This window comes from Chaetodon auriga, chromosome 10, assembly GCF_051107435.1.
Source record: "Chaetodon auriga isolate fChaAug3 chromosome 10, fChaAug3.hap1, whole genome shotgun sequence".
Lineage (NCBI taxonomy): Eukaryota > Metazoa > Chordata > Actinopteri > Chaetodontiformes > Chaetodontidae > Chaetodon > Chaetodon auriga.
In genome coordinates, this window is record NC_135083.1 from 12,136,877 (window position 1) to 12,149,056 (window position 12,180).

At 42.3% G+C, this 12,180-nt stretch overlaps 1 protein-coding gene across 1 annotated transcript; it reads right to left on the minus strand.

The window, feature by feature from the left end:
• Positions 1-3,311: 3,311 nt before the first annotated feature.
• On the minus strand, positions 3,312-11,208 carry b4galt3 (UDP-Gal:betaGlcNAc beta 1,4- galactosyltransferase, polypeptide 3). The gene is made up of 8 exons (XM_076740578.1): positions 10,918-11,208; positions 10,255-10,348; positions 9,608-10,164; positions 9,269-9,504; positions 8,154-8,344; positions 7,936-8,058; positions 6,918-7,022; positions 3,312-5,873 (listed from the first exon to the last, which is right to left on the minus strand). Exons 3-8 carry the CDS (start codon positions 9,888-9,890, stop codon positions 5,516-5,518), a joined length of 1,296 nt encoding a protein of 431 aa, XP_076596693.1. The 5' UTR covers positions 9,891-10,164; positions 10,255-10,348; positions 10,918-11,208; the 3' UTR covers positions 3,312-5,515.
• Between the last annotated feature and the right edge of the window lie 972 nt (positions 11,209-12,180).

Sequence of the window (12,180 nt, forward strand, 5' to 3'; positions counted from 1 at the left end):
CACACACACACACACACACGCACGCACACCTCTGTGGAAAATCACCTGGGAATGTCAAGGTCAGATTGTGGAGGAGGATATAGGTGGATGTTGACATGACTTTAGGTGGCCACAAAAAAGAAAAATTAAAATAATACAGCGCCATGACTGCATGACCTAGATCTCCAGTGCGCTGCCACAATAGCAGAATTAATTCACTTGATCTATGTGTTGTTGTGAGCACTCCGAGGGCCTGCGGCTGAGGAAATTGTCCACTGAGGCTGCAAATATGGATGACAGGAACAGCTGAGCATCCGTGGGACGAGACGGGGCCGAGGGTCCAACCCTGACGACCCTGACGGCTGATCCCGTTGCCTCCTTATTATGTAGCCCCCATGCGTGTGACGCCTCGGGATCTTGATACATCCTCTCATTTCTTTTATTTTCCATATCCGATGATGTGATGATTTTCAGAGCAGAACATTAAGAGTGGTTATATAACCAAATGTTGTGACCTACTATCATGGATATTCACATTGATGCGTGGCAGTGATTCACACTAGAGGAGTGACTGCAGAGCAAAATGTTAGATTCCTCCTGTCGCTTTTCTGCCTTAAATTACATTTCCTCCTCACAACCAGTTTTGATATAAAACCGATTTTCCTAATGTCATGAAGATATTATGGATGATTACGAAAGTCTTTAAACAATATGTAAGTTACCTGTTACCCATCTCTTACTCAGATGGAATACATACAGTATGTGAGACACCTGTATAGCCATGACCTGATAGTTCCAAGGATTATTTGAAGTTACATCCTAACATCTAACATTGAGTTAAATATTAAAACATAAGATGTTTTTAGTATTTTGGGCATATGTGTTGAACTGTTGCACAGCATGACACATTTCTTCTCTTTGGAAATGAAAGCAGACTCGACTTTGAGAAAATGTTCCTACTTCTTATTACTCTAAACAAACCATTAAAAACTGACTGGTGGCTCTCACAGTGCAGTGACACTACAAACATATGATGATCTTATAGAATATGACGCACTGTTGAAGCTCAAACCACACAGCTGTCTATAAAGTAGTTTAAATGAGCTTAACCATAAACATCTACAGCAGTAAAAGGCAACATCCAAATGAATGCAGCAGTAATATTAATCCAAAAACACCAGATACAATAGTACAACACTGAAAGACAGCATTTAACAGCACAATAAATACTTAAACTTCCTCACTGCGTCTATTTTTGTGTAACTAATGTGCCTCATTATATGATCCTTGTGCAATGGTTTGTAGGATTATATATATAAATATATATATATCAGTCTGTTTTCATGCGTGTGTGCTCCGAAGGCAGAAGTATTGCTGAGGGTATGAGAGGTCAGCTGTGACTTCTAGGCCTATACAGTAACAGGAGGTGACTAAAGACTGTCTCAGCCCTCTGCGTCTGCCTGCCACGGTCACTTCAGCAGGCCAGTGTGTCAGTCTCCTGGAAGGAAAGTGCAAAGTAGACTGTCACCACTGCCATCACAGAGTGACGGCATCACAGAACATGCCCCAGAAAGACGTCCAGGTGTGACGACTTTAAAGGAAGATATTACGCTGTATGTCTCCAAACATTAGGCACAACATTAACATACACATGTATACATAATGGGGGGTTGGTACAGACAGTTCATCTTGCGATTAATATGTTCTTATTAAACTCTACTTGTGCTACCATTACTCTACATTTTAGCCACCATTATCTCATCACTGGCACCTGGCCACAGTTGTTACTGTTCAACTACAGCTACGTAGTCCTTCTTTAAGCGATAGGTTCTGTTTTCTGAGGAAATTGCATCATGCAGGGGTGGACAAAATAATAGAAAAACCTGTCAGAAGTGTAAACAGTATGCTACATTTGTGAGGCTGTTGATACTCGGGTTTTTTCAAGACTATCAGGGATGTTGCTTCGACTGGTCCTATTTGAAGCAGTAGTCTGTGCTGGCACTGCACTGGGATTGGCTGTAAGGTGCTCGTTTTGTCCCCCCAGTTCATGACTTTGTTTTTGCCTCTCTTGGTGAGTCATACAGCATTTTAGATTATGAAACAGATCGAACGTACAGAGCTGGGGGGTTACTATCTATTTATAGGTATGATCTCATATCCAACTTTTTAATCCTGCTCTTTATGCCCACATAGAGCGCTGAGGCCTGCGATAGACAGGGTGATGTAACAGGTTAGTGCAGTTTTAGATTGCTCTACAGCATGTGTTGATGACGATGATATATGACCGCTAATCTACCAGCTAGCATGAGCGTCTGATCTCTGCAACGTTAAAGCTGTGGCAGCATTAATCAAAATGCTCAAGCCTATGTTCATTAAGAGGGCTCGAGTGGTGGTATGCGTGTGTGTTGGGCGGGGGGTGTAAGTGCATCACTGTAAGAATTTAAATGTGTTTATGACACAGTGTGTATTCGTGTGTGTGTGTGTGTGGCTTCACATGTATGTCATTGCATAAGCGTGTACATTTATGATAGAAAACATGGGAAGAGACACGTTTTATGATTATGTGGTTTTATTGGTAGATATATTTGCTTTCCATCACAGCACTGTCAATCATAGCTCACTGCTTCTGTTGCCTTTTTTGGTGACCTTGCTCTCTACACGCGCGCACACACACACACACACACACACACACACACACACACACACACACACACAATTTTTCATCTTCAAGACAAGATCAGTAAATAAGGCAACATAATGTGACAACAGGCGTCATCACATGATGCAAATATCATGGTCCTTCATTAAAAGTGATGTAATATATTAAATACGTCTCATTTGCCATGAACACATAAACATGTTTTCAGTGAGGTGGTTCTCGGCAATCACATTAACACTTCTCGAATGTTTTTAATGATAGAATGAACTCATTGCCTCTTTAAATAAATAAAAAAAAAATGTTACTGAGAAGTTCCAGTCCTCTTTACTGAGTTTGCATTCAACTACACAGTATATATTTCCAACATTTATGTGAAAACATCCTTTATAAAAACTAGCCTATTTATTAAATATAGAACAATCTCCAGGTAAGCACACAGTTCGCTGATTAATCTGCTGAGATTACATAACATCCTTAAAAGCTTCCAGTGTGTCACTGCTTCATGTCATACAGGCATTGTCCCAGGCAATATGATAAATGGAGCAAATATTATCTATCGATATGCATCTAAATTATTATGTAGTATAAAGCTAAGAAATGAGGCCTTATTATCTCTCAGTGTACTCTGTCAACACAATCTGTTTGTACAGCACTCTTTGCTTAAAACAGGTAGTTTATCATATCTAAACACAGGTTCTTTCTATAAAACTATATCCATTCATAAAACACTCGCCACGTAGTTTTTGCCTCTGTTAACCAGTTAAATTCAGAGAGTTGCTCTACAGCTTTAAGATGGCAGGATCAATCATGTGATTCCACGCAAACAAGAAACCCTCCACACAGAGCAATGCAAAGATTTGATTGGCTGAAACCTGTGAATGGCCAACGTTGATGATTAACATTCATGTCACAACACTGCAGTTTCATTCAGTCCTCGGTTTTTGTCTCGGCTGGCGCTATGCCAGAAAGTACCACTTGAGGGCGCTCACATATAACCCAGGAGTATGCCTTCAATCCTAGTATACTTCATGAGGCACAATGTTAACATGAGAAACACGGAGATATAGCGTAAAGGGAGAAGGGCATTTCAACCCCTAAAACACATATGCACTGTAAAAATCTGCATATAGCTCTATCAGTGACTCAATAAATAACTTAATAAATTAAATACATTCAAATTAGCATATGTAATACATTACCTGTTAGTATGATAAAACACAATTCTACACCAGAAAACTAGTGTTACAGTATGTCATTTTTCAAGCTGATTAATTATACAGTTAACCATTTCCCTACTCAAATAGCAGCAAGACCACTTATGCCCTACAAGTGATTAGATTCAAGTCCCTGTCCACAAACTAAGCTCACCTCTCCCTTCACAAAAGCTCAACTAGGATGAGAACTCAAAGTAATACATTCCAATGGCTGACATGGAAAACAAAAAGTGAATATCTAAGAGATGAAGTGGCTTTTTGATCATACAGTAACACAGATTACCTACATGCAGGTCCAAGTTTGGCCCTCAGAATGAAATTAGTTAATTTTCAGCCTAATACGCGTGTTTCCTTCTTCCTTGCCTCCTGTCCTTCAAGACACAAAAGCTTCATTCTAGCAAATGAAGAAAGACAAGGAGAGAGGCAGATGTTAATTTATAGCTTTTAGATGCACCGGGGTCTTTTATAATATACCGAAAGACCCTCAGTGAAGATGTCAGGCCTTCTAATAAAAAGCTGACCTAGATCTATGCACAGTGCTTCATCATTACTATCACCTTTTCTTTTAATAAAACACAACCTGAAGCTGACAATTGTGCAGCCACGTGCCTACAATATTATCTGCAAGTTTGACTTTTGCTCCATACCTGACTAATCTAAAAGAAAAAGAATAAAATCACAGATAATACCAGAAGCACAGGTCTATCCATGTATCGAGAGTACAGTCAAAGCAGACAACAACTATCATGCCAAGTCTACGTTTATCTGACAGGTGTAAAGATAGTCATGATAATTTTTCCTTACTTTGTTTAGTGGTTGGATACAGAGTTATCTTCCCATATGATTTGATTGTCTAGAAACTAAATGCCAGAGAGAGAGGCACCAGACTGTAAGGAAGGACGAGTAAAACAAACCAGTAAACAAATAAAGAAGTCTCTCTATATAAATATAAACTCTAGAATAGTCTGAGAACTATGGAGTTGGTCAGCGTTTGATCAATGCACACAAATATAAAACGGCAGTCCTGGAACAAATCACTTGTTCTAATCTAGGATCAGCTTTAGCCTCCCTGCTTTCTTTGCCGCGACACAGGAGAGGTAAAATTAACCCCAGGTCAGTGTCTAAAAGCAACTACCAGTCTATAAAATGCGCATAAAAGAGAGAAGGCACAGAAACACAAACCCACCGTGGAGTGGGGTGGACTGACAGCAGCAGTTTTTTGGGGAGCAAACTGGATGAAGCTGCAGGTCTGCTGGCAGCACATGGGTTGCTTACAACTTGCGATGTCTGGAAAAGAGCACAGATTTATGTATACTTTCTGTCTCATTTTCATTCAGTTTGTTTTGGACCTCTGAGTCCTACGCCGTTCTTCTCCTGGCCCCAAACTCGGTCGTGAGCCTGACCACAGTCACTAGAGCCAGAGTCACATTCAGTGGATGACAAAGCAAGAGGTGACTCAGTCGTGTTCCTGAATGCACCCCCTGTAGACAAAAGTGGCATCTTCACTGGATCCATTGCATAACTGTCCCTAATCTGCGCTGAGCACAAAAAGATGGCGTACTTTATGTCCCACATCACAACAGATCTACACTGCTTTTCTTCATTTTGTCTCTCAGATCAAAACAAATGTGGAAACCACTTTATGCTACAGATGTGAGTCAACCTATTTCATCACACCTGTCTTCTCCCGTGTTGTTTGATTGACTGCCTTCGGCTGGGCAGGTTCTGTCTTTTCAACAACTGGCTTGACCACAGTCAAATTTGCTGCCACAGGCCCTTTGCTCTCTTGCCTCATCTCCTGTTTGACTGGGCTTCCAGGCTTGCTGGTGCTACGCTGCTGGACTGGGCTTGCTGTTTTCAGATGGATGGGTGTTTTCCCCGAAGGCAGACGAGGGTCTTCTCCAATGTTGACGGTGAGGTTGGTGTAGAGAGGTTCCAGCTCTTTAGAAAGGAGCTCGTAGGTCAGAGAGTTGAGGCCATCAGAGCGCCAGTTGAGTCTGGTCCTTTTCAGAAGGTCAAATCTAGAAACACAAACATAATATCACAGTGTGAGATGTTATTGTGAGCATACAATTAAATTTGCATGCATGAGTGTTTCAGGGTCAAACTTTAAAGGAACAGTTTAACATTATGGAGAATTTGTTGATATGCTTCCTTGCAAAGAGTTAGATGAGAAGATCAATTCCACTCTCATGTCTGTGCACTAAATATGAAGCTACAGCCAGGAAACATTTAGCTTAGCTTAGCATAAAGACTGGAGGCAGTGGGAAACAGCAGGCCTGGCTCTGTCCTTTCCCTTTAAAGTCACTACGAACAATAGTTCCAGCACATGACTTCTGTAAAACCACAACCTGCCGTTTTTACCATGGGCTTTTGTACAGATAGAAAAAAAAAACGAAATGTGAAGTGTGTCTTAGAGAGCTCTGTAGGTGCTGGTAGGTGTTTTTTCTTTTTTAACCTTTGGATATAGCCAGGCTAGCTGTTTCCCCCTGTTTCCAGTCTGTATGCTCAGCTTAGCTCACAGACATGCATGAGAGTGGCATCAATCTTCTCTGCAAAAAACAACTGAGCTTATATCCTAAAATGTCTAATTAGTGCTTTAACAATAGGGAACAAGGTTAGTCTGAACTAAGTCTGAAATATACTCTCATTTAAATGTGACTTGTGGTACTAAAGCTGATTTGTAGGAACTTGCTTTTATAATCAAGAAACTGTCTTTGAAGCCTCATGGACGAGAAAAATTGAGCGTTTTATTTTGTTAAATCTGAAAACAAATGAGCATGCTGCCAGAGGCAGGAGAAACTGTTGGCTCGTGAGAGTGAGCAGAGGAAAATGCCAACCTCACAAAAAACAAAAGAAGGCACAACCATTCTTGTAAAAACTCGTGAAGGGTTGGAGATAGAACAGGTTGGGCCAAAAGTGTGGAAAACAACATCACTCTGATGCCTGTTGTCAGCAATGGGAATGAAGCCTGAACAAATATTAGTGGTACATAATGATATCAAAGGGAAAAACAACATATCCCTACATGATTTGTGTGTGTCTACGAGTGTGTCTGTGTGTACCTGCGTGGGTTTTGCTCATTGCCTTTGTCTCCTTTATGCTTGATCATCTTGTAATGACCAATGGCCACCGGAGGGCGCATGATCTTCATGCCTGACAGACGCACTCTGAGCGGGCAGCACACAACAGGAGTTAACAGGGACAGCACATTCTAACTCACAGGCATTAAACTGGAAAACTAAATCTCAGAGTCAGGATATTATTGGATCAACAAAGCCTATCCATGCTATTCTCTACAACACAAAATAACAACAATACTTAGTCTGAGTAGATCTAGCCTCTAAGGGATTCATTTAAAAGCAGAAAAAATGAAAGCAAACAGAGAATTGTGGGCGATGCATGAGAATAACATATGTTTATGATCTACAGGTGGTGAAAAACACTGTGACTCCTGCCTCTGATGCCTCTGTACCTCCCCAGCTATCTAAGTCAATCAAAACATGGTGAAACTATGACATAGTTTAGGTTGGAAACAGCATGCACAAAAGGCAAACTGTTACCAAAAAGTAGAGGATTAATATTCTTGTTGTTATGCCTCATGTCATAATTAGTACAAGCTTTTAGATTTTCTTTTTCTGGTTCCATTTAGTTTCTCTCGTAACAGGTTGGCAAACGCTACAAGAGCCAGAGAGTGGAGTGAGGGGAGCGCAGGGATGAGATGAGAATGAAAACTGCCTGAAAACTCTTAAACACACAGCCCAGCCCAAAACTGCAAGCTAGTCCATGTGAACATACTCACTGAGCCCTCTGCAAGAGACACAGCAAAGCCACATCAGTGGGAGGGGACGTGAAGATGAAAGATGATGTTAAGACACATCAAATGAAAGTCAAAGAAAAGGAAAACATGTGGTACAGAAACAGTAAACATGAGGAAAAAAGATGAGTGAGTGAAAAAAAAAATACAGGAGCAGAGAGGATGAAATGCATGCATGTAGCTCTGATGAACACACGTCGACTGAGGTCACCGTTCACTCTGTCATCATGCAGGATGTGACCTCTGACCTCATTCACCCTCCTCACCTGGCAGCGATGTCGTCATCCTCTCCGCCCCAGCCCCAGTACTGGTTAGGGAAGCCGTTCATCTTCATGTACTGGTCTGGGGTCACTGCAGACACCCCACCAAAATACTGTGGGTATGGCAGCCTGGGAGGGTCACATCACAAACGTGCAATCTTGACAATAATGCCTCACAGCACGATACATCTTATAGAGGTTCATCAGCGCACACTTGCTTCTACCTGTATCTGAACTTGTCCATGGCCACAGACAGGTGTGTGGGGGACTGCTTGTGGCAGGTGTAGGTGTTGTGGTCATTCTCAGGCAGCAGGTCAACGTCATGCAGGAAGATGCAGCTCCAGTCTTCATCTCTGAGGGCCTCCCGTACCCCAACATTCAGCAGCTTGGCTCGGTTAAATGTCCCGTTCCCCCACTGAAGTCAGAAGTGAAAAATATAAAGGAAATACAGAATGTTTTAAGTACTTGATTGGCTCAGAGCTGTGATTTAAGGCACATTATTGCAGAACAAAAGATGATTCTTTGATTCTTTACAGTACAGTTGGAGGATGGAAGCTGCAGATGTTATAACATTTAAATGCCCTTATTTGTAATAATAAATTCCTTTTAAAAAACAATTTTATATTTTGCCATTTAGCTCCTACTGGCATCTACCATAACCATGCAGAAAATTTGGGTTTTATTTGCCCAGGTGTTGAGTTACCTGTCTCTGGGCCTCACTGTGTCTCCCCTAGAGAGTAGCTCCAGTGAAACAGTTATTTTTCCCAGTGAATTAGCCAAAGATAGAGACTTCAGAGGTCTCTGGAAAAATGTGTTGTTTTTGAATTTTTGAGGCATATCTTACAACCTGTGCAAATGAACCAAAACTATGTGCATGGATACGTACCACAAGACATTTGGTATGTTTTATTTGGGAGTTGACCTTTTAATGATGTTTGCATCACTTGATTTCTATATTTTGTATCGCAGTATTAAACCAGTATATCACAGGTAATGCACTGGTTTTTCTCTGCACTAATAATACACCATCTTAGATCACACCAATAATCCAAAGGTGTTAAAAGGGCACCAGTAATATCCCAATATTGCTCAGTGATGGACTGGTTATATACCTGAAATACACCAGTGCAACAAAAATATAACACTAGTGGTACCCAAGTATTACAACATAAACATACTGATAATACACAGAATTATGTAATACTACAAAGTAGTAATACAGTGGAAACAGGCCATAAGAGTGTTAGATCAGTACTATGAGTATTACATAACGCATGTATATATTTACATATGAAACGCATCAGTCTTGTTCCAGGATTGCACCCATACATAACCTGACCTGCTGTACTATATAGATGCTGTAGTGGATCTGCTGTCTTTGCAGGAAGGGGTGGAGGTGGTAGAGGAGGGCACGGAGGTGGGTCTGCCGGTTCCGGTACGGGACCACTATCGCTGTGTGGTGGCGGGGTTCGCAGTCTGGGGGCCGGTAGCGTCCGCCTGGCAACACTAATGGATTCCTCTGTCTGATCTCCTCCATGGACAGAGGAGAAGACAGATGGACAGACACCGGTCCGACTGGAGGAAAGGGAAAAAAAAGCCACACAATTCTTCACTGTGTATTTTACTGTGCATGCATGTGTTGCATATAACAGCAACATTTAACCCCTCTGTTTCTCACCAAGCAGTGGGGAGGGGATCTGGCAGTTTCTCAGCGGCGGCCCTGTGGCAGGGGGTCCAGTGCCAGAGTTGCGAGGCGGGGGAGGCGGAACTCCCAGATGACTGAGGTTGGTATAGACGTCGTGAGGTCGAGAATAATCAAACTCCGGCTCCGTGGTGTGCACCAGCACAGACACCAGACCTCTGAAGCCCCCAAGGGAGAAATAAAGAACAAAGGCAAATTGGAAGCCCACCAGCAAGGCTAGTGTGCACGGGGAGTCCAGAGAGCGCCCACAGCACGCCATAATAAAGACTGCAGAGGTACAGTGAAATTCAATGTAGGGGAGATGGATGGAGGGATGGGAGGAGAGATGGGGGGAGCAAATGGCAGCTGGAGGAGGAAGGTGGAGGAGGAGGAGGTGGGAAATGAGCAAGGAGAGGCAAAAGGAGAGGAAGGGAAGGAGGCAGCGCTGAGTGCAGGCTCAGGCGTGCAGGAGGGGCACATCCATCTGTGGGAAGGGCCAGTAGGGATGGTGAAGCTCAGTCAGAACTGCCATCACCTCCTGACCACAGACGTCACTGGGAAGGAAGAAGAAAATATTATCAGTTAATTTTATGTATCGCTTATAATTATTAGAATTGCACTATATCACTCTGGATTTAGGGTACCTCGATTTGCAACAGTCTAATTAAAACCCGTCCTCAGCCAGGAAGGGCTCACTCCGCATCTCTCCTCCTCTTCCTCCTTTCATCATCAAGCTTTCTGTAATCACAATAATAAAAAGAAAGACCCGAGTGAGAAACAGCACAGGAACACATTTGTCTCAATACCACTGTGGAGTCTAACGTAAGCTAAAATAAGCTGAGGGACGACAAGCAGCTACAAACAAATGTCATGCTTGCTTCTTTATTTAGAAGGGCTTATTTTCAGCAGTGACATTTCCAAGGGGCGTGCATGGAAGAGATGCTGATGGCTGCAGATCTATTAATCCCACATCACATCCCCCTGTTAGTCCATACCATTACATATAGCAAGCCCTGCACGCCAGGATTTATGACTGGATCTGAATTTCCGGACACAGGAAGCTTGAATTGATGGCTATTAAAAGCAGAACCAGCGCCATGGTTATCAGTGCAGAAAGCTTTCAATCCAGCTGATTAGCCTATCAACGTCTATCGTTAGGCCTGCGCAAGCACTGATGGAGCTACAGTATTTTTTCGACAGGACCACTGGCTACAAAATTCCTCCTGTCGACCACAAAGGTTGTCTCTTAATTCCCTATTTTTTTTATTACGGGCTCCATACGAGCTCTGCAGCAGCAGCCGACTCACCAGCACATCCCTGCGACGTTTCAAATCCAGCCCCCGGCTTTGTCCGACAATCGATGGGCCGCCGCCACCGAGCAGACGCGATGGACTAAAAGATACCGTTTGTTTTCCTGATACTGGTCGCTCTTTCTCCTCCTAATCTCTCATCCGAGGCGAAATCTCTCCGTGGCTGCTTAGAGACCGCTGCGAGTGCTTTCGCACGCAATAGCATCGCCGCATATCCGTCCAGTGTCAACACAGCCAAGTGCGCTCTGCTCCATCGCTCCAGTATCATTGAATCAGACGGGCTGAGGCGCACGACGGTGACGCGCTGAGCGGCATATTTGAAAAATGGATGGGGAATTATGATTCTGCCACCGATGATTCATTGATAAATTCAGCCAAACTTTTCCTTATCAAATAAATATTTAGCATTAATCTGGATGCAAATGGAGTTAAGAACGCCAGTGTGGAAGTTGGTTCGGCCATCATACTGCAAAATGTCTTTAAGAGATCCAAATAGGATTTAAACCCGGAGCTTCGAAATATTACCAAACCTCCTGAAAGAGTTTGATTATGGAGTTGTTGAACATAATAAGTCAAACAGATATGCTGTTTGACTTATTACAATATCACCATATTATCAATATCATTTGAATTTGTATGTTGTCATATTTAAGTGTGTTTTGTCAGGATGAATATGTTGAAGTCATGGTTAACATGTCTATGGTCATGCAGTGGGAATATTTGACTTTTTGAACAGTTTTCTTCTTTGTCTGTGCAGTTTCATTAAGGGAAATTTTCCACAGATTCTGCCTTCACCCAGCCCTTCTTTGTGTGTGTGTGTGTGTGTGTGTGTGTGTGTGTGTGTGTGTGTGTGTGTGAGTGAGTGTGAGTGAGTGAACTCCGGAAAAGAGCTTGAAACTGTGGGATTGAATGCCACAGCAGAGATGAAAGAATCTCACAATGCTGTAGGAACGTGACAAGAAACTGTGGTACGACCAGTCAGTACATGTGTTGTGGCTAAAAATAATTCTCAAAAACATCTAAAACCCAGAGAAGATAAATTAAACACTTTGTAGATTTTCTTTTTCTCATCAATTAAAAAACTCTTTGTCAAAATAAGTCAGTTTTAAGACTCTGATTGAAAAATGCAGTAGTAAAATCTCACAAATCTTTGCAGCATCAGTTTTTGTCATGCATCGAATGTAATGTGAGCTTGCTGTGCGTGCTTGTACTATAAATGGCAAATTATAAAGTGTGGACCCAAAATTTCTCTACACAAAG

Excerpts from the sequence above, each read along its gene's own strand:
- b4galt3 (XM_076740578.1), bottom strand. The coding sequence starts at position 9,890 with ATGGCGTGCTGTGGGCGCTCTCTGGACTCCCCGTGCACACTAGCCTTG. Across the intron at positions 7,023-7,935 it reads GATGACGACATCGCTGCCAG|AGTGCGTCTGTCAGGCATGA; the intron begins GTGAGGAGGGTG and ends CTGCCCGCTCAG. Across the intron at positions 5,874-6,917 it reads AATGAGCAAAACCCACGCAG|ATTTGACCTTCTGAAAAGGA; the intron begins GTACACACAGAC and ends TTGTGTTTCTAG.